At 32.9% G+C, this 25,694-nt stretch overlaps 2 protein-coding genes across 2 annotated transcripts; both read left to right on the top strand.

The window, feature by feature from the left end:
• The first annotated feature begins 12,094 nt into the window (after window positions 1–12,094).
• On the top strand, window positions 12,095–13,666 carry LOC136225478 (WUSCHEL-related homeobox 5-like). Its single transcript, XM_066013505.1, has 2 exons — window positions 12,095–12,461; window positions 13,441–13,666. Exons 1-2 carry the CDS (start codon window positions 12,095–12,097, stop codon window positions 13,641–13,643), a joined length of 570 nt encoding a protein of 189 aa, XP_065869577.1. The 3' UTR covers window positions 13,644–13,666.
• Window positions 13,667–21,239: 7,573 nt separating this feature from the next.
• Window positions 21,240–24,170, top strand: LOC136227970 (uncharacterized). The gene is made up of 4 exons (XM_066016769.1): window positions 21,240–21,507; window positions 21,685–21,800; window positions 23,128–23,229; window positions 23,848–24,170. Exons 2-4 carry the CDS (start codon window positions 21,710–21,712, stop codon window positions 24,033–24,035), a joined length of 381 nt encoding a protein of 126 aa, XP_065872841.1. The 5' UTR covers window positions 21,240–21,507; window positions 21,685–21,709; the 3' UTR covers window positions 24,036–24,170.
• Window positions 24,171–25,694: the final 1,524 nt, after the last annotated feature.

Here is a 25,694-nt window from a genome sequence, read left to right as displayed (position 1 = left end):
AAAGGCAAAAAAAAAAAGCTTTCACCCCCAAAACCGATGAAAGGGCATTTTCGTCCTTTCACGGGGCTGGGGGTGGGAATTTGGGGCTGAATATAACAACACCATTTTTTTAATGGTCCGAACTTATTAAAAAAGTTTGATTGGTCTCTAAACTTTCAAGGTGTCTTGATAGTCTCTTCAACTTATATAAAATGTTCAGTTAGTCTTCTAAACTTATGTAAAATGTAACTAATTAATCACTCGGTCGTAAAAAAGTAAGTTAAATGAGGAAGATGTATCTCACACATCTTAGGCCCTGTTTGGGAATTAGCTGTTAGCTGATTACATTAGCTGTTAGCTGTTAGCTGATTACATTAGCTGATTTGACTAGCTGATTTGACTAGCTATTTGTGTAGACCTGTTTGGTAAAAATTATCTGATTGATAATAACGGTTTGTGCAAAAAGACGAATAAAGACATTAATTTTGGCGCAGGAGAAGAGAGAGTCTATCTATTAGGGTTAAGGAAGTCCATTAATTTTAATATTGCAAAACGCTAATTGAAAAAGCTCATTTTAAGAGTTTTTTCTAAATTAGCGTTTTCATTCCAAAACTCTCTCCCAAACCTCTCTCCACCAAACACTCCAATCAGCGGTTTCAGTGGTCAAACCTCTAAAGTTGGTCAAAACCGCTCTTTTTATCCCAAAACGCTCTTTACCAAACAGGGCCTTAGAATATTATTACATAATTCAAAAATAGATTAAAAAGGAAGGTATTACTTGCTCAACTATAAAACTTGTTGTTGGCGATATTTTCGAAATATCCCAATTTTCAACCTTGATATGCGTTTGCGGGGATTAAAAATGGTAAAAATAATGCGGGCGTGCCAGAGAAGCTATTTCTCAAAGGATAAAATGGTAATTGAATAAAATAAATAAATATAGTGCGCCTAAATTACTTGAATTCTAAACGAAAAGCGATTGACGACTGTCACAAGGACTAAAATAAAAACAACGGTCTTGGGCCCCGAAGTTACTTGACAGGTCAGTCGGAAAAACAATTTTTAAGATAAGTACCAAAAATAAAAACAATAAAACAAAACAAATATATAAATTTTTTAATTTTCTTTTATATTTTTATTGATTTTGTAAATATTTTTCAATGTTTTTTGTATTACAAATAATAATAAAGCATGAAAATTACAACTTAAAAAGAAATAATAACTTTAAAGCTAGAAATGTAAATAAGTCATAAAAACAAATATGTACGTGATGAAATAAAATTAAACCGATCTCTTTGATGTCATTGGGATGTGCGAAATTAAGGACTGGAACTCCAAAAAATCGGCTCGGGGGTTGTTACGTTGTCCGGGTAATTCTAGGTGAATTCGGAGCAGTTCGGAGAGTTCATGGACTTAAGCAGAAATTTACCACCAAACTAATAAATCAGCCGCACTTTGTGGAACAAAAACAGTGATTTCTTGGGACTTTCTGGCTCAATTTCGGGAGCCATAGAGGTCGGATTATAGCGAAACGAAGGCTAGTATTTAAAGTTAGTGTGCAAAGGGAGGGTTTAGAACTGGAATTTCAGAAAAACGTCGAGTAATGGAGTCGGAATAAATTATTGAAAACGGGGTGACAGAATAATTGTTTGATGGTTGAAAAACCAAAAGCTTGATTCTGTTTCGTGGAGGGTGTTTTAAGGACGATTAAGAAGGCTATAAGGGGTCATTTTTTACGAAATAAAAATTGAGAATCGAAGAATTGATGTCAATACAACAACAACAACAGAGCCTTAGTCCCGAAATGATTCGGGGTCGGCTAACATGAACCATCATATAAAAACCGTGAAATCAAGTCGTGTCAGCGACACAAATTCGCTCCCTCCACTCCGTCCTATCCACTACCATATTTTCCTCAATTCCCAGTAAACTCATATCACTCTCGATCACCCTCCTCCAAGTTTGCTTAGGTCTTCCCCTACCCCTCACCACTACATCCCTTTGCCACTCTTCGGTTCTCCTAACCGGCGCATCAAGCGCTCTACGTCTCACATGGCCAAACCACCTTAGTCGATTTTCTCTCATTTTATTCTCAATTGATGTCAATAAAGAGATTAAAATTAATTTGGACTAAAATGATCAGCTAACGAACTCTAAATAAAATTTGGAAAACGACTCACCAGAAAAGTTGTTTGATGAATTTTTCAATGATGAAAAACTCAAAAGCTTGTTTCTGGGTCTTTTTAATTGATTGAGATCAATAAAAAGTTTCTAAACATGATTTGGAATAGGTGTGTAAATTAAGAATGACTCGAAAATGGGGTTTCGGTGATCTTGGTTTCACGGAAAATGGTTGAAGCTTTGAAGAATATAACAATGGTGAAATTTGATTTAGACCAAGAAAGCTTGAACCGAGGATTGGGCGATGATTTTACTGACTTAACTAAGAGATTGCAAGAAACGATTTGAAAATTGGTTGATTAAACTAAGAGAATTTCGGATTTGAAGTTTCTGAAAATTGCAAGCTTTTCTGAGGAACTGAAGATTAAAGAACTAATTCTAGGAATTGAGACATTGTTTAGACTAATTAGATGCTAAAGAACGATTTCTACGAATCTAAGGATTGATAAAAAGGCCAATTTTGGCAGAGAATTTGAGAGAAAAATTGAGTTGTTATGTGTTTGATTGATTTTGAGTGGGGCTTGGAATGAAGGATTTGAGCTCTATTTATAGGATTTTGAGCAACAAATCTCATGTTAGTGGCCCTTAAATTTCTCACCCATGATCCCATTACCTTCCCATAAGTTGAAGAAAGAAAATGGCTGAGTTAGGAGTTGGAAAAATGGAGGTAATGCCGTGAGATACGTTCCTCAAATAGGTAGACATGTTCAAACCCGTTTTTCAGCACTGCTTCTCTTTGAAAAATTCTACCGGCTTCGTTTTAGCTCCGTTTTGCTCCGTTTTTGACATTCCGGAAAGCTAACATCCTGAACTTTCTGAAAAAAAAAATAACTGTCTGATATCTTGCTGTTTTGGGGTCCATTTTTGTTGTCGAAGTTTGCTGGACGGGTTACTGAAAAATAGTGCAAATTTGCCCCTAATTTTTATTATTTCTTTTTCTTTTCTTTTTATTTCTGTTTTCTTTTTATAATAATCTTTTGACATTATATTTTTTATCACATTTTTATTTTATTACAAAATGAATTTAGTTAAAATAAAATAACTATAGAGTAAAAATTATAACCTATGCTAAAACACAAAAAATTTAATTAGCCCCTCAACACTTGTCTTTTCTAATATTAGAACCGCATAACATGATTTTGGTCGTTTTACTTTTTTTTAAGACTTGTATAATACATCTTCCGCATTTAACTTACTTTTTTTTTCAATCGAGTGATCAATTGATTACATTTTGCGCAAGTTCATGAGGCTAACCGGATATTTTATGCAAGTTAAAAGAATTATCGGGACACTTTAAAAGTTCAGAAGACCAATCAATCTTTTTTAATAAGTTCAGGGGCCAATCAATTTTTTTTGAATAAGTCAGGAGAAAAATGATGTACTAAGCCATTTTTATCATAATACATATGAATCATATTTTTATCTTCTATATACTAATATGTTTATTAATACATTCAGCCGCGAAGTCAGAAATTTATATTTAGGAAGCTAATTTTAACACTGCAGTTGAGTGTAATTTTTTAAAGTCCAAAACGTTGGGGTATGTGATTTTTTTAGCCGAGTAGACATATTTAATTTTTCACAAGTTCAATCAGGGACGGAGACAGCTCGGGACCCGGGGGCTGGAGCCCCTGATCTCCAGCACCACTCGTGAGAAATAGTGATGCAGCCCCAAGTAAATCATAGCATATTGACTATTATTGTTAGTCACTACATGAGTATGTGAGGTACTAATATTTAAACGATTCACAAATCGATTTGACCATACTAACTGTTGTATTGCAGATAAATATCATACATATTGTACTCATATGGTAGATAGGGACTCACCAATTTTCTCATTACTCAATTAGTATGACACTTTAGCTTAATAAGAAAACTGAATTAGGCATGGAGTTTCAAATATAAGTCTTCAATCCAATCTGCATCTGTGTATTATTCTAATCGCATATCCTTTTAGATAACACAGAGAATAAACTACAATTGTTCTAAAGTACATTATTACTCTTTTATAACAATCCAATGTGCTTGTGCTGAGTTTGACTCATATCCACTCATTATCCCAATGGTGTGATAGATATCTGGTTTTGTACACATCATAGCATACATCACAACTATATCAGTGTTAGCATAGGGAAAACTTCTCATATGTTCAATCGTCTTTTTTATGTTAAGGCACATATTTCAATGTTAAGGGTCATATGTACCCTTACCTATTGGACTATCTACGGGTTTGGAATCTTGCATATTGAATCGTTCAAGAATCTTGTTAATGTAAATTGCCAGCCATGGCATCTAATGCTCCTCTGACATTGAATTCCTTTATTTGGATGGCTAAGGCTTGAAAGTGTTCAACAAATTTTGCTAGAGTTTCCCCTCTAGTTTAAATCTTACATCATTTTTCCTTTGGGAATGGAGGTCATGAGTGATCATTGAAGGATGCAGTCATTTAATTGAAGTTGTGAATAGAACCCAGAAAGAGTTATTCGTACCAGAAGTCCGCCGAATCTTTCAAGGTTGTGGAAAAAAGACGACAGAGAACGACATATGTAGCCGTTGTTGCCTCAATAATTCTTCTAATTTTTTTTAACATGCGTGACTGGATCCCCAGTTCCCTCGTATTGACTAAAAGTGGGGATTCAAAACCCTCTATGCATCGATTGCCACTGGATTTCTAGGGACAAAGGCGTACATGTGTCTGTCAAGACCGAAGTCATGGTGCATGTACTGGGTGTATCTTTGTTTTCCCAGACTTCCCTTCGGATGCTCTTGTACATATCTTTCTTACTAATGGGCTATCTTCATCCCCATCCTTTGGTCTGCTCTTCTCCCCATGTCTCCTATAGGCTGATTGATTTGCTTACCACTTTTGCCATTTCCTCCGAGTGATGATATGGACTTTCTCTAGAAGCCTCCGAGTCCTCTCTTCGTGTGGATGGACTACGTGATGTAGACCGTTTTCTTTTCAGGGATGGGCTTTGGGCGTACCTTCTAGATGGACGAGATGGCTGGTAACTGGATTCTCTGGTGTTGTTTTTATTATTCTGGATGATCTCTTCTCCCTTTTTTAGTTTTTCTTTTAACTTGACCATCTCTGCCACATGCGCCGCCCTAATGTCCAGATTTTGGCTCAGATTCTTCCATATCTTCTCTATGGACTTCAGATAAGATGGGCATGTTGGCTCTAGGTCTGTGTGTATGGTTTCCTGCTGGAAACATTTTTTTTGAAAGTTATGTTTTTGTTCGAGTCCATGTTCACTACACCAATGATAACTTGTTTCCAAAACACTTTTGATGTCCTTCTTTGAATCACCTGCAAGAAAGAACATACAGTCAGAGAGGGACCGGAGTTCGGTGAACCCGCTCCGATACCTAAGTAAGCAAGAGTTAAGGTTGAAGGTAGTAGAATACTCCGAAGTAGTGATGTTGACATACATCTAGGGTTTTTCTATACCGACTATTTATAGTGTTTTAACGAATCACTCTTCTACTATGAATTCTTCTTCTAATAGGAGAAGTCTTCTATTAGGAGACGTCTTCCAGGCGGTCTCATCTAGGCAGCATGAGGGTTTTCCTTAATGGAAATCAGTTCCTGGAATTCTGCTCGATCTGAAGGGGCTTGGTGTTCCACGTGACCGTTGAATCTGAAGGCTCTCAATACTGCACCGCGTTGTTGTTGTTTGTTTCTTATTGTATCAACTATCAATTCACAACAACAATAAATTAATAAGTGAAATTTGATTGTAACAAAACATTTTGTATTAATATGCATGGCTTCCTAAACTTCAAAACTTATGGATTTCCAAAGACAATTAGTAGAAAATTAACTGTAATTAATTTATATACATAAAGTTAAACATAAGAAAGCAAAGAAGTTAAAAAAGAAGCTGGCTAAGACAGAAGCCACATGACATAATAAGATAGCTCTAGCTACTGGTCTTGTCTTTTTCTTTCATCTTCTTAAAAGCAATTTTATAACTCACACCCATTAATCTGATTTGTTTGACTCACCTCTAATTATAGTCAACTATATACTAACAGATCAGTATCTTTGTCAGTCCTTTTTGATCACAACCGTCCAATTCATATCAGACAATGTGAACTTTGACTTTCACTTGGATCAATCTTTCTCTCTTTACCAGATGATGATAAAGTAACAAATTTTAACTATTCTAGTGTTTTTTAGCATCTATCCGTTCTATTTTAAAAACAAATTCTGGATTATTCGTTCTGTCCTCATTTTATTGGACGTATTATAGGTTTATAACTAAGTCTATTACTATTTTAATTTGCCATAATTTTATCATAAATTAATGTAAAAAATATTACCACTTACCCTCAAAACATTAAGCATTTTCAAGTAAATATTGAAAGTTAAACTCAAAAAATAACTTTTATTATATAAAAGCATACAAACCCATTTTACAATATATTAAAATTCCTATTAATAAATAATATTGTCAAGGTTTCTCCATCGTTTAGTATAAAAACCTCTCATATCATGTTAAGATGTTGTTTAATCCAAAAACCATATATAAAAATTATTTTTTACTCTTCAAGTTAATGAAATTTTATTTTCAGTACAAAAGAATCGGATATAAGTTTCGAGAAAGAAAAATTATACTATCCGTACACATCATATAATTATGAGGATCATAGGATTTATAATTTAGGCTTTTAAGGTTTATATTTTAAAATCTATGGTTTATATTTGAGGGTATAGTATCTTTTATATATATATATATATATATATATATATAAATACCTAAAATTATATAAAAAAAATTTGGTTACACAAGAGTTTTAAAGCTAATAGGATTTGAATCTTGAACTGTTAAGGTGAAAATATTTTTCACTAGACTACCATGACATTTATATCATTGGCTTGACACACGGATGCCGTGTTGTTATAGATTTATAGTACTTCATCCGTTCCACAATACATGTCTTTCTTGAGAATTTTTTTTGTTCCACAATACATGTCATTTTACTTCAATCTATGCACATTAATTTATCTTTACCAAATATACCCCTATTTAAGTTGACTTTTTGCCTTGGGAATAGATAAAGTTACTAGTGTATGCAATTAATACAAAGGTAATAAAGTCTTTTACTTAAAATTAATTGCATTTCTTAATTAGTATGCATTAACCTTAAAAGACATGTATTGTGGAACAAAGAGAGTAATTATTATATGTAAATTCTACTATGGATCGGTAGCAGTAATGATCCTTCCATTTAAATGATGTCACGTCATTCCAACTGCTAATGTGGTATTATCTAAGTAGAAAAATCACTACTGATCTCAGTCCACAGTAGAATTTGAGGACATTTGTATTGCATATCTATAGAAATAGAAAGCTACATATATGATAACTATAATACACATGGTATTACTAGTAAAACTAAGGCTTAATTCATTATAAAAGCTTCCTGAATTTGTTCAAAAAGATTGATTGGCTCCTTGAACTTGTATAGTGTCTCGTTAGCTCCCTTAACTTGCTTAAAATAACCTATTGGCCACCTGAATTTGTTTAAAATGACCTATTGCCCCTGAACTTGTTTATAGTGATCCATTTTCCCTCTAGACTTGTTTAAAGTGACTTGCTTTGTAATTTGTCTAAATCCGTAAACAAATTCAAAACTTAAAAAGTAAAGGCTTAATTCATGATTTTAAGTTTTTTAAAATAAATTAACTTTTTATTTTACATTTTTATGGCGTTTTTATGGATTTAGGGACTTAATGATGATACTTTAAGCAAGTTTAGAGAACTAATGAGACATCATGTAAGTTTAGGGAGCCAATCAACATTTTTAGACAACTTGAGGGGGAACTAATGTATTAAGCCAAAAACTAAAGTTTTTTTTTTTTTTAAATAATGCTAAGTTTTATTAACTTAAATCAGATGAAAGTATATTTCTAAAAAATGGTAGTGGACATCCACTCATCCCGAACAGACACCAGAATTGACCGCTTTTGCTAGAGCAAGGGCAACCGAATTCGCTGAACGCTTAATAAAGGAGATAGAGCACAACTTTAAATTTTGTAACAAAATAAATACAATCAGAAATAATGTCAACTAAATACGAATGACCTTCTAAACCCATTTGAATTGCCTTGACTATGATGAGACAATCCGACTGAATTTGAATTTTCTCACTAGGACGATGCTTCTTAATCCAACTTAAAGCTTCTTTAATAGCCATGAACTCGGCTAGCTGAGGACTGAGATTTCCTTGAAAAGTTTCCATCTTAGCTAGAATGCATTCTCTAGAGTGATTAGTTGATAATGTCATAGATGAAAAAAGAACTTTTGATGCAAGAATTGAAAAGAAAAGAAGAAACTTGTCAAAGGACAAAACAAAACAAAACTTGTCAGATGACAAGACCCATATCTGTTGAATAACAGTGGAGATGAAAGAACTCTAAATTCCCTTTTTAATCAATATTGTTTAACTCATCTTCTTCTCTATTGGACATTCCTCTGTGTTTTTCTCCCATCTTCATGCTGCTTCAGGTATTTTTTTTTTACAACTTAAACTAAAGTTAACAGCATAATTTACATAAAAATCTTGGATTACTTGCATGTCCTGATTAGGGTTAGTATGCTAGAACATCATCAACTATACAATATTAGATTAATCTAAGATTAATATAAGATTATTAAAGCAAGAAGAGCACACTTTACAGAAAAACACAAAGAAACCCTATCTAGATAGTAGATGATCAACTCAAAAAAGAAATAATAATAAAAATCATAGTTAGTGCCAAGATTAGTGAAAATTACTAACTTAATCACTTGTTGTTGTCTGCTCTTCGACCCATACGTTGAACGGTGGCAGCTTTCGCGCATGTCTCCATTTCCATCTCTTTGCACAAAAACCCGGGCACGATCAAATCCTTATTATTTTAATAAAACGAGTGCTGATTCTGTATTACTTTTGATCACCGATTTAGTAAAACTAAAGATAAGTGCACAAGGATTATTATATTTATTATACTCTTTAACAATATATTATACTTTCCATCACCAAACATCTTGTCTAGGTTTTTTAAGTATTGTATTAGATTAAGTATTAACGCCAGATGAAATTGTAACTCTGATAAAACAATATGCATAATACGTCCTTAATCCGCTTAAACTAATCCGCTATAAATTCACATAGTACAGTAACAAAGGTTTTGAGCAAATTGAAATAAATATCACTTTAAAAATTAGAAGGCCAATATACAACTATGAACAAGTTTATGGGGACCAAGTGACTGAAAAGTTACTTTAAGCAAGTTCAGAAAGATTAACAAGACACTTTGTAAGTTCATAGTGTGTGTTAATCGGTTGTTTGGACAAAATTCTAGGGGACTGCTGATGTACTAGAGCATTTTCTCCAAAAATAATATAAAGGCTTAATGCTTCTCCAATCCCCATAACTTGTGCAAATTGGTCATTTTACCCCTCCAACTCATCGAATGTCCTATTTACCCCTTAACTCCATAAAAATGGTATTTCTCACCTCCTTAACTTGTCCAAATTTGTCATTTTACCCATTCTCAACTCATCGAATATCCTATTTACCCCCTTAACTCCATAAAAGTGGTATTTCTCACCACTTATGATCATATTTATCCTCTTAACTCCATAAAAATGGTATTTCTTATCCCTTCATAGTAGTCAAAAAAGTTGAAAAGAGAAAGAACGAATAAAAAATACAAATAACAATAACATTAATATAAACAAGTTAAATACATTATATGTAGGGATAATGTACCAAAATAGGTCTATGATTTTTAGGGAAGTATCAATTTAGGTTCCACTTACAAAATAGCATAAATATAGGTTTAACGTTTAAAAAAAGTTATCAATTTAGGCTTCGATAACGGATTGTAAGGGGTGAAAAATACCACTTCTATGGAGTTAAGGGGGTAAATAGAACATTCTATGAGTTGGGGGATAAATGGACAAGTTGAGGGGGTGAGAAATACCACTTTTATGGAGTTAAGGGGGTAAATAGGACATTCGACGAGTTGAGGGGTAAAATGACCAATTTGGACAAGTTAAGGGGGCTGAGGAAACATTAGGCCTAATATAAATAATTGACTCACTGATTTAAGAGTGAGTAAAACATATCATCTCCAACAATACTCCTTATATCCACTTCTTATTTATTATTTGATGATTAAAATGATTAATTATTGTTATATTTACCAGGTGAGAGGAGAGAGACTCCACAATAATAAATTATTAATAAAAATAAATTAAGGAGACACTAAGAGGTGGGGATAGACACTTTATTAATAGAGAGGATGAAGATACTCTTAATAATTTGAGGAGTCACTAAAAGTCTATTAGAGCTGATTTTTTAACTACCGCTTCTCAAATTTTAACTTAAATGTCATACTAAAATGGTTTTGAAAATGCTTTTGATGTTTTGCCTCCTAGGAGAGACCTATCCAGTTTGAACGTCTTGCCTGTTGGTAAAATCAGATACAAAGGGACTGGGGGAGGATTTGAGCACCAATTCGTTAAGGGAAAACTTCATTAAACTTAGCAGCTCCTACTAGTGAATCTTGAATATTAGATGATTTATATTAGAGATTAATATAAAAATTAGGGATCTTTTAATAATAATGTCCGTGATTTCTCTGCTTGTAAATAAGTGTCAGTGGTTTTTTTGGTGCAAAAAGAGGATTAAGGTTTTTGCGTGTGTGCAAACCCATGGACTTTTACATTGACATTGTTAATTTGACAGTTATAACCTCAAAATAAAAAAATTCCAAGAATTATATTTACAGTAGAATCAGATTTTTTTTTTCTTTAAAATCATCATTTTTGGATTTTTTTTCTTTCTGAACATTAATTTTATCTTTCCTAAGCATATAATACATAAATGAACTTAAAACTAAAATGTTAAAATCCATGAAAGTACATGAATTATTTTTAAAATTATACCTAAAAATTATTGTTAATTTTAAATGGATGGATTTAAATTTTTAGTTGAAATGGTTTATTGATACTCTTAAACTAAATGTTTAAGTGTTCAAATCTTGAAAATTTTAACATGGTAAAATTTACTTGTATTTTACAAGCTTCAAGCTTAAAGACATTGGTCAAAAATTAATATTATTATTTAATAGTTTCATCTTACGATTTAATTACTTTTTGGCCATTTAAGAAAAAAGAGGTGCAAAAGGAATATTATATAAAAACTAAAAGGGTTAAGGTGCAAAAATACTCCTAACGTTATGGGTCAGGAGCAATTTTACCCTTAACGTCTAAAATGGTGCAATTTTACTCCTAAAGTTGGAAGCCAAGAGCAATTTTACCCCTAACGTTGATAAATTGGGTCAATTTCAGACACTATTATAAAACACATATATTTTTGTTCATTATTCTACACCAATTGCATAATAATTCGTTTTAAAAAAGGATTTCATGTTTTTTATAATTTAATAATAGAATTTGAGATTGATATTTATAAATTCGGTGGATTTTTTGCATTTTTTTTTGTCTAATCCGTACAAAAAGACGGTATATTTTTTATTTTTTTTCATATTCCAACGAATGTTTATGATTTGTTACTGATAAAATGACACACGTATGAAGTGTAGATAACAAGATTTATGATCGAGAAGACAGTTTGATGAATTATTTTTCAAATTGACCCAATTTATTAACGTTAGGGGTAAAATTGCTTCTGGCTTCCAACGTTAGGGGTAAAATTGCTCCTGGTCCAAAACGTTAGAGGTATTTTTGTACTTAACCCAAACTAAAATAAAATAAAAATTAGGGAAATTAATTAATGTATTCTATAATCTTTATTATTAATATATAATGCACACGAGTAATGTCTTTTGAGTTCAGAAAGAAAAAGGGTTTAGAGACTTCTATTTCTTCTATACTCCAAACCAAATCAAAAAGAAAAGAGATCATATCATATGGAAGATAGAATGTCAGGTTTTTGTTTCACAAAATCAGGAAACATTCGCGGTGGAAGTGGCGGTGGTTGTGGCGGTGGTGGGGGCGGCAGTACTGGAACAAAGTGCGGTCGTTGGAATCCTACTTCTGAACAAGTAAAAGTTCTGACTGATTTGTTCAGGTCTGGTCTCCGAACTCCGAGCACTGATCAGATCCAAAAGATTTCAAGTCAGTTAAGTTTTTACGGAAAGATTGAAAGTAAGAACGTCTTTTATTGGTTTCAAAACCATAAAGCTCGAGAAAGACAGAAGCGCCGACGAGTTTCCGTTGATGATCATAAAGATCATCTCATTCGTCGCCAAGATAGTCTTTCTTCTTCTGCTAGATGTAAGTTTATCAGATTTTCTTGTTTTTTAAAAATCATTTAACCCCAAAGATTAAGTTGATCGTAATGGTTTATTGATATGGTATCAAGGCTGTAGAATAACTTTTATTACATGTATATAAATGTTTCTGTCATAGATTAATATAAGATCCACGATTGGACCTTTACTATCAGGTCGAGCTTCTAGTTTAATTGGTTCCATGATATGATATCAGAACTACTTGGGCTAAACAGTTGAGGGTTCGAGTTCTGACAACCTTACTAATCTGTGGAATTAAAAACACGTGACAGTTTGGGCATCTGTTGTGCACGCCGCAAGCTTAAGGGGCATTTGTGTGTAGGGGTATCAGAAATTAATATAAGATCTATGATTGGACCTTAACTATTAGCTTGATCTTTTAGTTCAATTTGTTTCATGACATGTCCCTCGAAGTTGAAGCGTGTACAATACATAACCATCTTGCTACGTATTGAAATTCCAAACCACTTAATAGTCGGGTCTTAAGAGGTTTTGATACCATGTATTTTAAAAATTTGGAAGTTATAATCTCGGGCACCTCTATTCCGGGTGTTTGACTCTGTGACTTCTAGTTTGACTACCCTAAAACTAAAAAATATTTCTAAAAAATCCTTCATTTTGTAATTAGTTGTCCCAACTACCCTAAACATATATCTCTGACACAATGGTTCATATATTATTCTTATAACGTTATTTGTTAACAGAATTTCAATACATGATAATATGAGTTTATATTGTACACAATGAATATTCACGATGCCGGACATATAAAAGATAATAATAATAGTTGTTTTTGGACCTTACATGTGAAATAGTTTCTTAAAAAATTAGACTTTTTTTTATCTTTCGTTTGGAATATATTTAGTGAAAATCGAATTGGAATGCTATTCATATAAATTTAATATAGTTTATATGCTATTGTTTATATATTTGTTTTAATTTTATGTTGTTGAATGATGCAGATTTTGCAGAGATAAATCAGGTGACAGAGCAAGAAAGAGTGATCGAAACACTTCAATTATTTCCACTAAACACCTTCAATGAAGTGGAACCAGAAAAGTTTAGATATCAAACAAACGAATGGAAGGAAAATGCAAGTTTTTCTTGCACATTTAATACAGAAATGAATCATCCACCTTTGGATCTACGATTAAGCTTTCTGTAATAACATTATTTCATCATGTAATGATTAGGGTTTAATTAATTAGCTGAAGGGTTCAGGAAAAGAAAATTAGTAATCAGTAATGGAGGAAAATGTGTTTTATTATTATTATTGAAGAAAAAGAGAAATGGTTGAACATTCTCCTCTGCATGCTCATAAAGACATAGTTTTACTGTGTTTTACTCTGTTGGATTTTATTTATTTATTTATGAATATTAATACTTGGAATTTGGAAATTTTCACTTGCTCTCATGAGAATTGTCGTCTTGAAATTCATAAATAAATGATATACACATGCCTAGGGTTTGCTTCCATCTTTCATATCTATGTATTAATCTTCATAGTCTTAGTCAACAGAGGTGATTATTCTGTTTGAATATCTGAATACTAATCTTTACTGCAATTTTATTAATTTAATTTGCTATGGATGAATTCACTCAAAGTTCAAAAAATTAAAGTGAAAAGTTAGATAAGTTAAAACGTACATATAAAAAAAACTATATAAAGAGTTAATATATCATTTTAAGAAAGTTTTAGAGTTAACAGAACGTTTTAAATAAATTTAAGAGCCCCTAGTTTACTTTAAACAAGTTCAGCCAATTGGTTATTTATAAGAGTGCCATGCATATTTAGAGCTTTTTTTTCCGACTACAATAACATTTTCCATAACGTATAAAATAATATAAATTTAATACTAAAATTTCCAAACAAAATCATTGAAACTATTGTCGATGGTTTCTGTCGCCTTGTTTGTGACAAAATGAAGGTTTAGAATGATTAATTAACTCATTGTGTTTGTATTTATATGAAATCCAATTTGATTAATATATGATAAGTAATAAATTTCTCTAAATTTGTTTAAAACGACTTAATCTTCTTTTTGTAGTACAAAACTACACTTCACCGAAGAAGTTAAAATCACATTTATCTCTATAATTTATAAATAAAGAGAGATTTTTCAATACCCTGAAAAATATGCCCCCTAAATATTAAAATAACATATTTTTTTTTCCATCCTTGTTAAGAACACATGTGGCTTACTCTAGAATTTCACCAATGTGAATATACATTATTTTCATGTCAAATTAACCTTTAATACATATGAAATAAACAATATATATAGTGGTGATATGCCTGACATGATCCTTTTTTAGGCAGAAATGGCCTATTTTTTAAAGCTTATAAATATATGAAATTAATGAAATATGTTTGATTATTCCTTGAAGCATGGTCATGATATTTTCTTATGAAGAACCATCTAATTAAAATAAAATAATATCCCAATATGAACAGTTGAGAAAGTTCAAAAATAGTGGCTGAAACTGAAAAGTTTTGCAGAAACATGTGTTAGGTTTTTGGGGTTAAAAGAGCAAAAAGTCTTTGAAACATTCTTCTTGCTCATCGTATAACACTTAGTTTTTGCTTTCTTACCAACAATAGGAAAAGGGTCAATTGTTTTCTTTTATTATTTTTAAACATATAATTTGTAATAATTGTGTTATTGACATTTTGTCACAATAAAAACAAGGGTAATTAATTTATTAGTACATATATTTTGACAAAACACACTGTTTAGTCCCTGTATTTTCAAAAACACATGGTAATGTCCCTAACCTTTTTCTTAGTGAACTGTTTAGTCATTCCGTCTGTTTGTTAGATGTTTTACTGTTTATGACTTCGGAAATGACTAAATTACCTTTTACTATTTATCTTCAAACTTCAGAAGAGGAAATCCAATTTAGAAGAAGAAGCCATTTCTATGAAGAACAAGAAAAAGAACAGACCCAATGCTTACGAATTTGAACGATTAAAAAGAAAATCAAGAAGAAGAACACTCAAAGTTGATTTCAGATGCATTAGAGTTTAAAGGAAAGGAAAATAAAAGAAAAGAAGAACGCAAATCCAAATTGACTAACAAAATCTTGATGAGAGTCTAACGGCAGAGACTAAACAGTTCACCGAGAAAAACGTTAGAGACTTTACCGTGTGTTTTTAAAAATAAAGAAATTAAACAGTGTGTTTTGTCAAAATATAAGGACTAATAAATTAGTTACCCTAAAAACAATATGTTATTATAATCATGATGTTGTTCGAGTACTTAAAGATTATCTTATACAGTGAAAATTCAATTTATTATTAACCATGTTCATAAGTTATATCAGCCGGGTTTGAATAGGATCTAGATCTAAAGCGGGCTCAAGCTAGACTGGACCAAAATAAGAAAACTGATTCTTAAGTTGAAGCCAGCCTAGCCCACCTAACTAATATATATTTATGTTAAAAAATTAATTAAAAATTATATTGAATTATAAATATGTATAATAAAAATATAATAAAATTAAAACTTTAGTTAATTAATGCAATACAACTCAGCAAAAATAATTTTATGTAACAAAAATATATTTAACCAAGTGTTAACGATATTTTTGGCAAAGCTACCATCCGGAATATGCGCACTTTTAAAAAACTTTTTGAGTTTTACGGTCTTCTTTCAGGGCAGATTGTTAATTGGGGAAAGTCACCTGTGTATTTTGGGAAGCATACTTCAGCCCAACTTGCTGCTTTTTTCGCGAATTTAATTAGCATTCGGCTATAGGGGTTGCCTTTCTCTTATCTTGGTGTCCCACTTTTTATCGGAGCTCCTAGGCGTTGCCATTTACAGCCTCTTGCGGATAGGTTCCTGGCTAATTTTAGTAAATGGAAAGGAACTTCTCTTTCATTTGCGGGTTGTTTAACTTTGATCAAGTCAGTGTTGACAAGGGCTTTTGTTCATTCTTTCATTATTTACAAGTGGCCAATGGTGCTTTTGAAAAGGATGAATAATTGTATTAGGAATTTTCTGTGGACTGGCTGTATTGACACAAGAAAACTTGTTACTGTTCCGTGGAAAGCCTGTAGTACTCCAATTGAGAATGGCGGGCTAGGCATAAAAGATTTGCTTCGATTTAATAAGGCTCTTCTTGGCAAGATGGCGTGTGAATTACTTACTGGGAGCTCTTTAGTTTTGATAACAACCCAAATTATTCTTGAATAAGGAATAAGGGAAAATTAATAGAAATAATGGCAAACCATTATTCATTCTAAAGGAGATATTTATACATGATTAATGTGGAATTAATGATAATTAATACAGGATTAATGTAGGGGTGAATATACAAATAATGAGGAAAAGGAAGGAGTCTCTAGCATTATGTCATGCCACGTGGACCATGACGAGACACGCCATAACAAGATACGCCCGATGAGAGCGAGTAATGGAGACCCGCCATTGTTCTCAAGGAGAGCGTACATACGCCTTGACGGATCTAAGAATACCAAAAGGCGCCTTTATTACCAATCATGAATGGGAATAAATACAATTAAATGACAATTAATAGCCATTAAAGGGGAATAAAGACTTGACTGTTCGAATACTCCAACTCTTAGGGTTTCAAGGATAAATGATGGGATTAATGGAGAATTGATAGCAATTAAAGATAAGTAATGACATGACTGTTCATCTACATCTCCATAACATCCAAATAGCATACATAGGGAAAAAGGATAATTAGACAAAGAATGAAGGATCCGACATCAATATTCTTATGGATAAGGATCCACCGACGAATCTCCAGATGGCGTATAAAGCAAGACTCATAGATGGCGGATCTATGGATTCCTCAACACGCCTCAAAGGGTCAAACGCCTTGGAAGACCCGCCGTCAAACATCGATACGTCCAAGGAACGGCCAAGCCGATTCCCAGTAAAGGCAACTAATAACCCATTAATGAGCTAACAGTCATACTTGAATAAGATCAGTAACCGCCATTAATAAGGCATTAATGAAGACTTTCTAGTTACCAAGAGTTACAACTACATGAGTATAAATAGCTTGCATCACATGCTATTGAGGTACACTTACTGATTCTCTACTTTTGTGCTTACAGTTTATTCTCAGAAATATTACTGACTTTGGAATCAGAGTGTTCCCGGCCGATCCTAACGGCGCCTCACAGGGAAGTGCTCCGATCAAGGATTTTTCCACAAGTTATCAATTGGTGCGGTGAAGGTGGATCTCTAACAAACAGAAGATCACAAAATCTTGATTGTATAGAGTTTCACAAAGAACAAAATAATGGAGTCAACGGAACAGAAATCTCAATCTCAAACCTTGGCTCAATCAGTACAAACAAATCTATCCAAAGATAGGGTTATCTACAGATTGGTGGGAAGAGTTTTCTACACGAAATCTGGAATTTTATGATAAACAAGATAAATTTCTTCTCCTTTCTTGTTCCATTCTTAATTAAAGAAATTTGAGATTCTCCACCCTTATAAAGTGTTATGAATATCATATATGTTATTATGATAAATCTAATAAATTGTGAAAGATAAAGTCATAGAGACATATCTTCATTAAATCTTGCATGCTTAATATGCCTTATATTTTTATGCATGACGAGTATAATATGTCATTATCATTGAATTAGTACAAGATGCATGTATAAGATCCGCAATCTTGGAATTTTATAAAAAATTCATCCATTCAATGTGATTTTATCACTTAATATTAAGATATCATAAAAGGCTCGTGTAACTACAGATGATTTAGGTCTGATCAGTCTTTTGGATGAACATGCATATAACTATTAGAAGAAATTACAAAAAATCATATTTGGTTTTTCTTGTACAATTCACCATCTATGTATGGATTTTCTCATATATAGCACTTTTAATATCAGAAATTCATATTTTTGAATATTGTTTTGTCAAACAGTTATTTCATCCCCTTTTTTACAAGGATGTGTTTATTCATAATAAAAAACTGTTTATCTAACATTGTTAGAATTTTGTTTTACCAACGTAAGAGAATTGAACATATTGAATCTATTTGTGATTATCCTGTAATTGTCCCTAACTATTAAGGCTATTATGGGCTGATGAATTACCAAATTGGATAAATAAAACTTTCATGTCCTTAGCTAACTACAAAATAGTGCAAGTGTCAGTTTCGGATCAGAGCATTAATTTATGCAAAGTTCTTAGGATATACATGAGAATTCCTTAAAGATTGTTTAAATGATTGTATATGAGGTGAGGGTGAATTTTGAGTAATTTTCCTTACACCCCGAATTGGAGGAGAATCATGGTACATGTATTTTTCTTCTAAATTTACCCTTTGTATTTTATTTTATTTATACAAATGAAATGATATAAGAGTAATTTTATATATAACTACATTATTAAATCATCACTTACCTTACTTTAATTACACCTCATTCAAATGAGGCCTTAATGATCTCTGAATGCCATTAATGCATGGATGCACAATATTAATTGCAAGTAAATAGCAACTATGTAAGATATCTTACCCAATATAGAATGTCATAACTTTTATGATGTTTAAAATCAATATGCTATCTTGGATATTAATGCGCATTGAAATACAAAAGGACATTGTTCTTAAACCATTCTCATTATGGTAATTTATTAAGAATTCATTATGATATTTATGTGCAGTAGTAATCTTTATGGTTATGACCGTTATACGTGGTATTATTAACACAAGCATGAATAAAATTCTATTATGAATTTGTTTAGCATATAATATTTACTCGGTTTTATCCTTTGACTAAGTTCATTCTAGAGTCATGGACCAACGTTAAAGAATTATTAAGTTGATTCCAAGATGAACTAAGAATTCCATAAAGAGACATTGCATCATACATGATATTTGCCAACAAGGCCAATGCAAACAGTCTTTCGCTATGAAGTCTGTTCCATGGATCAAGCCATTGATACCCAAGGTAAGTGAATATAGCTTTTATGCCTTACCGCAATCTTTTAATAATGGACAGGGTATGCCCGTCTTCTGGAGTTCTTTCAGTACTAACCCACAAGTACAAGGGAATCGCTAATATTGAAACCAACGCCAAACACTAGCATGAAAAATAAAGCTCAATCCAAAGAGGTGTACATTCGAAGTCACTTCAGAAAAATTCCTTGACTACGTCATTAGCCAAAAAGGAGTTAGAGCAAATCCGGATAAAGTAAAAGCCCTACGAGGAGAAAGGTGAAAAGAGCACCTAAATGAAAGCCCCACAAAGGGTGAGAAAGATCCAGAGGTTGAACGAGCGGATCATCGTACTAGGAAGATTGTCAACAAGCATTTCAAGGTACAAAACAATTCCTAACAGAACCACCCTTGATGAGTAGACCAATCTAAAGGGGAGACCTGCATTTGTATCTATCTATCATGGATAAAGCTATATGCACCGTGGTTATTCAAGAAGAAGAAGGTCAACAGTTCCCCATCTATTATGTTAGCAAAATGTTGATGGATGCGGAGACAAGATATTCGAAGCTAGATAAAATGGCTCTGGCGATTGTGACAACATCCATCCGCGTCAAACCATAGTTCCAAGCATAACCTCAACATGATCGAGATCAAAATCAAGAGCTGACTTCGCCACCATGATTCAGCATTGAACACATGGATGATGAGATTGAAAGGCGAGTGCATGCCGCTCTAGATAGATGAGAGAACAATGCAGAAAGGTACGCCCATCCAGTTAACAGGAATTCGCCATTCACATCACGGATCATGTGGTACGAGGCGGACAGAAGGTTTAAAGCTTCTAACTTGCCACGATATAAAGGAGAAGAGTGCAATATAAACGGGACATTACATATCCCGAACTCAAAAGAGGGGAGCATGTAACTGTTGAAAGGAACGCCAAGACGTATTACAGGTTTCATGGAAGAAATGGCCACCACATTTTGAACACTACAAGAAAAACGGTAATTAGCAAGCAAAGTTTGAGACCAGATTCCAATCGGTTGCAAAACATTGTCATTAGTTGCAAAGATGAGAATTAGATTTCTTCAATATATTTGAGACAAAAATACGGTTTCAAAGTTCTGTTGGTTGCAAATATTGCAACCGGATCTGTCTCAACATATATTTTCTGGTTGCAATTATATTTGCCTAAATTTCAATTTTACTAAACCCGAACACTTGTTCGTAAACCTAATTCTCATTTCTCCAAGCCAACTGTTAGAACTGTAAATGAGTCAAGCCGCTATTATGAGCAGTTCGGTGCCTGAATCAAAGTTCGATCAAGTTCAGCTCAATTTCTAAATGAGTCGCTCGTGCTTATGATTTTGAGGCTCGATTTGAGCATGACGAAGCACGACTTCGAAGCTCGCGAGCTGGTTTAGTTATAGATTAGTGAAGAAATTCATGAACATGCTCGATTATAACGTTAATAAACAAATCAGTAAGAAAATTTAATTTTGCACGTTTCTAAATCAAAACTACATAGTTTGAAATTAATAATATTATTTATATTTAATAATTATAATTTGATATTTATTTGTTTATATTATAATTTGATATATTAGAGTTAAATAATATGATAACACTAAATATTTGGGTTAATAATATTTATTTATAAAAAAATTTACACAATAAATTTAAATTAGTTAATATCAGTGCACGGTTCCACTTCAAATATATCCATAACTAATTCAAATAATTGAATAATACTCTTTTTCAAAAAAAAACAAATAAGTAATATTATTTTATAAATTGATATATAAAGGAGTAAAGTAAAGTTTTAGGCGTTTTAGGGTTTTCAAGTTTTCCTTCATCTCATTTCCGCCTCCATCCATTATCTATCTTCGTCTTCCTCAGTTTTCCTTCTTCGACTCCACTGTCTTCTTCAGTTCTCAGTCTCTCGTCTACCCCCGTAACCCACTTCGCCTCAGGTCTCCATCTCTCAGCGGTCGTCGTAACCCTCTTCTCCCAGTTCTCCATCTCTTGCCGACCCGGAATCGCCTCAGTTCTTCATTGGTCATCTCAACTGAATTCGTAACTGCTCTAAGGTGGGTTTTCTTATCTTTTTTAATACTTCTGTCTTAAATTAGCTTTCAAAAAATCAGTAGAAAAATTGAAGTTCTAAATTCGAACTTTAACTCTGTTTGAACTTGTTTTTCTTCCTCTGTTTAGCGCAAACTCTTCATTCGTTTTTTATCTTAATTTTATAGAAAATTTCTCTCCAGGACCCAAATAACTGGGTTTTCTCCCATGAACTATTTCTGTCAATGGATTACGACATTTGCATTCCGTGCCACTGCCAGACCACTTGATTTTCCTCTGCGCCGGGTCCTTAGGCCAGGTACCACTACTTCCTGTGAATCTCGCACTAGATGTTGCATGGGCTTACAATCAAGGCTAATGTAACATTATGGTTCTCTAATACAGAATTACAGATTATTCTTAGTTTTTAGTACATGTATGATTTGATTGTAATCATTTATAAGTGATATCTGTTGAATAGGATGGCAACACATCCAACATAGGGTTGATGTATTTCTTTGTGTTGGAGGAACAAATAATTGTTCGAGTTAGTTCTTGTTTCCATATTGCTTCAATTCTGGTTTGTCCTGAAAAGGTTGTTTATTTTGTTTTAGGTTGCAGAAAACAGGGGATTTAGATGTGAATAAAATGCTTGATGATCACCAAGGATGGCGCAATTTAGAGTTGTAATTTGTCAATGGTGGGGTTTTTCATTTGTTGGCGAATATGTTGAGTCTTTTAGTTAATGGTTGGATTTTTCAAAATGGTATGCCATTGTAACAACATTCTAATGTGCATTTATTCTCTAGTTCCTTCATTTCCTTGTTTGGTTTCGTCTACAACTGAAAATGAACAATTTACCCGATAAGGTATTTCAATTGAAAGATTTACTTAGGCCAATTGTCTATAAACTTATCATTTGAATTTCTTCCATTGCTTTATTGTTGGTTTTAGTGTTCATTGCAAATAACAACAATGGCAATTGTAGCTTTATGATGTGGCTTGAAATATCTCTTATGCTAGATGGCATGAGAACTTTCTAATTATATGATAATGTCATATGATAATTCAATCCTCAATAAGGAATTTTTTTTTGCTACATGTACTCTGAACCCATCACTAATTGGTTAATGTATGATACTAAGGTATGTTGCTACATGACTTCAATTAATAATATTGGTTGCTACATGACATTATGCTGAATTTTTTTGAACTGAATAATTGTAAATCTTCATGCAAGTTCATGTATCAACTTTTGTTCTTTATATATATCCATTAGCATTCTGATATTCTACATAAAAAATACTTGATTATAGTATTTTCAAGATTGTCAATTTATTCTATTAAACCACTAGTTTAATTAAAAAATAGGTCTATTCCCTTATCCATTCAGTTTAGTTCTATTGTACCATGTGAAACACTAGTATTTCATAGAGAGTAATTGTGTCCATGTATTTTTAGCTCAACTGTTACTTTATGATTGTTATGGAAATTTGGGAAATTTGGTATTTCCTTGGATTCTAGTGATGCCCATACTTTTATGAACTACATAAAAAAGGGACAAAAAGATAGATTAATGGAAATTTGGTATAAGCCTTATACAATCGCTTGACACCTTATCTTATGTATTACCTTTGTTATGGAAGGTAACGAGTTAAGCGGAAGTGGAGTTGGAGTTGGCGCAAGCATCAGTGTTGAACTCTACGGGAAAGATGTAATCAATCGTAAAAAGATCATCAATGATTTGTGTAAGAACTCTAACATCAAACTTTCACTTGTATATGTAAGTTTTCTGAATTAGTCTTGTTGGTTACTGTTATATGATACTCCGTTTCATGAATTTTATCTGTTTGTTAATGTTATACCTACTGCTTAATAGTATCTTTATGAAACTAAAGTGCTACTCTAAACTTACTAGACCGTGGGTATCATTAAAAGCATTTTCTCTTTGAAGCAAGGGAAGTGGCATTATAGGAAAAAGTTACGAAAAGTAGAGACATTTTGGACCATGAAAACATGTATAAAATATACCTTTTGGACATGTTTACAAGAGACCATTCAGTTTTAGACACAGTATACATGGCCAGTATGTTAGTTTTGTGTAACATGTTGACAGGAGTACTTTTAGTGGAATGGATTATAAGTTTTCATTTACTTATATTATTCCTTTTATGTAAAATGTTGACATGAAGACTTTTAGTGGAATGGATTATTAGTGTCATGTAATTTGTTGACAAGTAAAAAATATATGCAAATGATTAGTTTTAGTGGAATGGGATTATTAGTTAAGAATATATATAAATTTTGTGTTCATTAAGTCGAATATCGATGCATATTTTTAATTTTTTGTGCTATATTAAATGTAGGCAGAGTGTTGAACAGACACCTACTGAACTTGAGGCAGCCATTAAGCAAATATAAGCATTCTATGTGGCTTATGGAGGGGTTAATAGGGATGGAGGGATTTCTGGACTGGCTTCAGCTGCATCGACGACACACGAATCTGTATATACTCATTTTGGTGGTTACATTAGGTCATGAATGTATGACTTGACTAGTTGATTATTATGAGACCTTAGAACTTATTATTATTAGTTATAAATTTTGTTTAGTATATTTTTATAATTTTATTTTTTTTAGAAGAGTATGTGTTTGACTTTAATTGTTATTTATAAATATATTTTGTTTATTTATCGTTTGTTTTATTACGGAAAAAAATATATAAAAGAAAGTTGTCCAGAAATTCACGACGAACAATTCGTCATTAATCCGAGGGTATAATGTTAGTTAATGAAGTGAGCTTTGAACTTTCTATCCAAAACTTAGTTGAAAATTCGTTAGTGACATTTGCAACCGGATTATTTGTGACCAAAATATAGTCTCTAATAATATCACACACAAATCTGAACTTGGGTATTGAAACCAAATAGTGGTTGTAAAAAATGGTTTGTAACTTTGTCACCAACTTAACAACCAATTTATTGGTTGCAAACTTTACTACCATAAAGCTAGATTTGGTTTCAAAGATTTAGCAAGACCGTGTTACAGACCGATTTAGCATCCAGATTGTTGGTTGGTAATTACTGTTTTTCTTGTAGTGGAAGCTTGCTGGGAGCTGGAAAACTAAAGAGATTTGTCCAGAATAACAAATAACAAGACGACAAGCAGAAGACAGATCCCAGAAAGAAATTCAAAAGGGTCATTAATGTCATAGCAGATGGACCATTGTATCAGCCAGCCATAAAAAAAGCAAAAATATCCGCTCTGGATAAAACATCCCTCAATTGCCCCTTTTGCAGAAACAGGTCCAGTAATCTCTCCACATACAGATGCGTTGGTAGTAACAATGACGATTGAAGGATGGGAGATGAAATGAAGCGAGTAATGGTAGACATGGGCAGTTCTTGCAATGTCATCACTAGAGGTGCATTCGCCAAACTAAAGGTTGATCCGATCCAAATAGAAACAACCATTGTTGACATCATGGGAGCGACAAGTCACACTATACAGACCAAGGGCCAGGTAACTTTGGAATGCAAGCTGGCGGATGATGATCAAGCGTGGATTGGTGATTTGGAGTTCTCTATTATGAATGGACAATTAGCTTATAACATCATTCTTGGGCGGTTGTTCATCTCAGAGGTTGCAGCCCTAATTTTCACCCGCCGTCTGGCAATGTACATTCCCACCAGCAAAGGAGGAGTAATGATAGCGGGAACCAAAAGGTGGCTCAAAAGACCTACTCGGCGTCACTATTGATCCGCCCACAATCCAAAGATGACAAAGGTGAGGAAGATGAACTTGTCACTACAGCTTTGGGCGACACGGAAATGTTCCTTATTGCTGATGGAAAGCGGGTGGGGATCGCCAAAGGATTAAAACCTGAGATCAAGGAGGATGTTACGAAAGTTCTCATTGAGTCTAAAAGCGTGGTTGTATGGAAGAATGAGATCCTCACAGGAGTAAACCCAGATGTGATTACTCATAAGTTAAACATCATTGAGGATGCAAATGCAGTTGCCCAGAAAAGATGGAACCATAGGTCTAAAAATCAATATTTTTACGTATTCTTATATGTGCATTAGACTGTTATAGTATCCTATATTTTATAATTTATTCTTTCTCGCCATATTTCTTATATTCATTTTCCTAGTTATGTTCTATTTCTTTCCAAATTCTACAGAAGAAGAAATAGCAACGCTGAAGAAGGCGG

The sequence above is a fragment of the Euphorbia lathyris genome, chromosome 4 (genome assembly GCF_963576675.1).
Source record: "Euphorbia lathyris chromosome 4, ddEupLath1.1, whole genome shotgun sequence".
Lineage (NCBI taxonomy): Eukaryota > Viridiplantae > Streptophyta > Magnoliopsida > Malpighiales > Euphorbiaceae > Euphorbia > Euphorbia lathyris.
The sequence above is the reverse complement of the archived record's forward strand: the minus strand, read 5'-3'. Positions and strand labels throughout refer to the sequence as shown.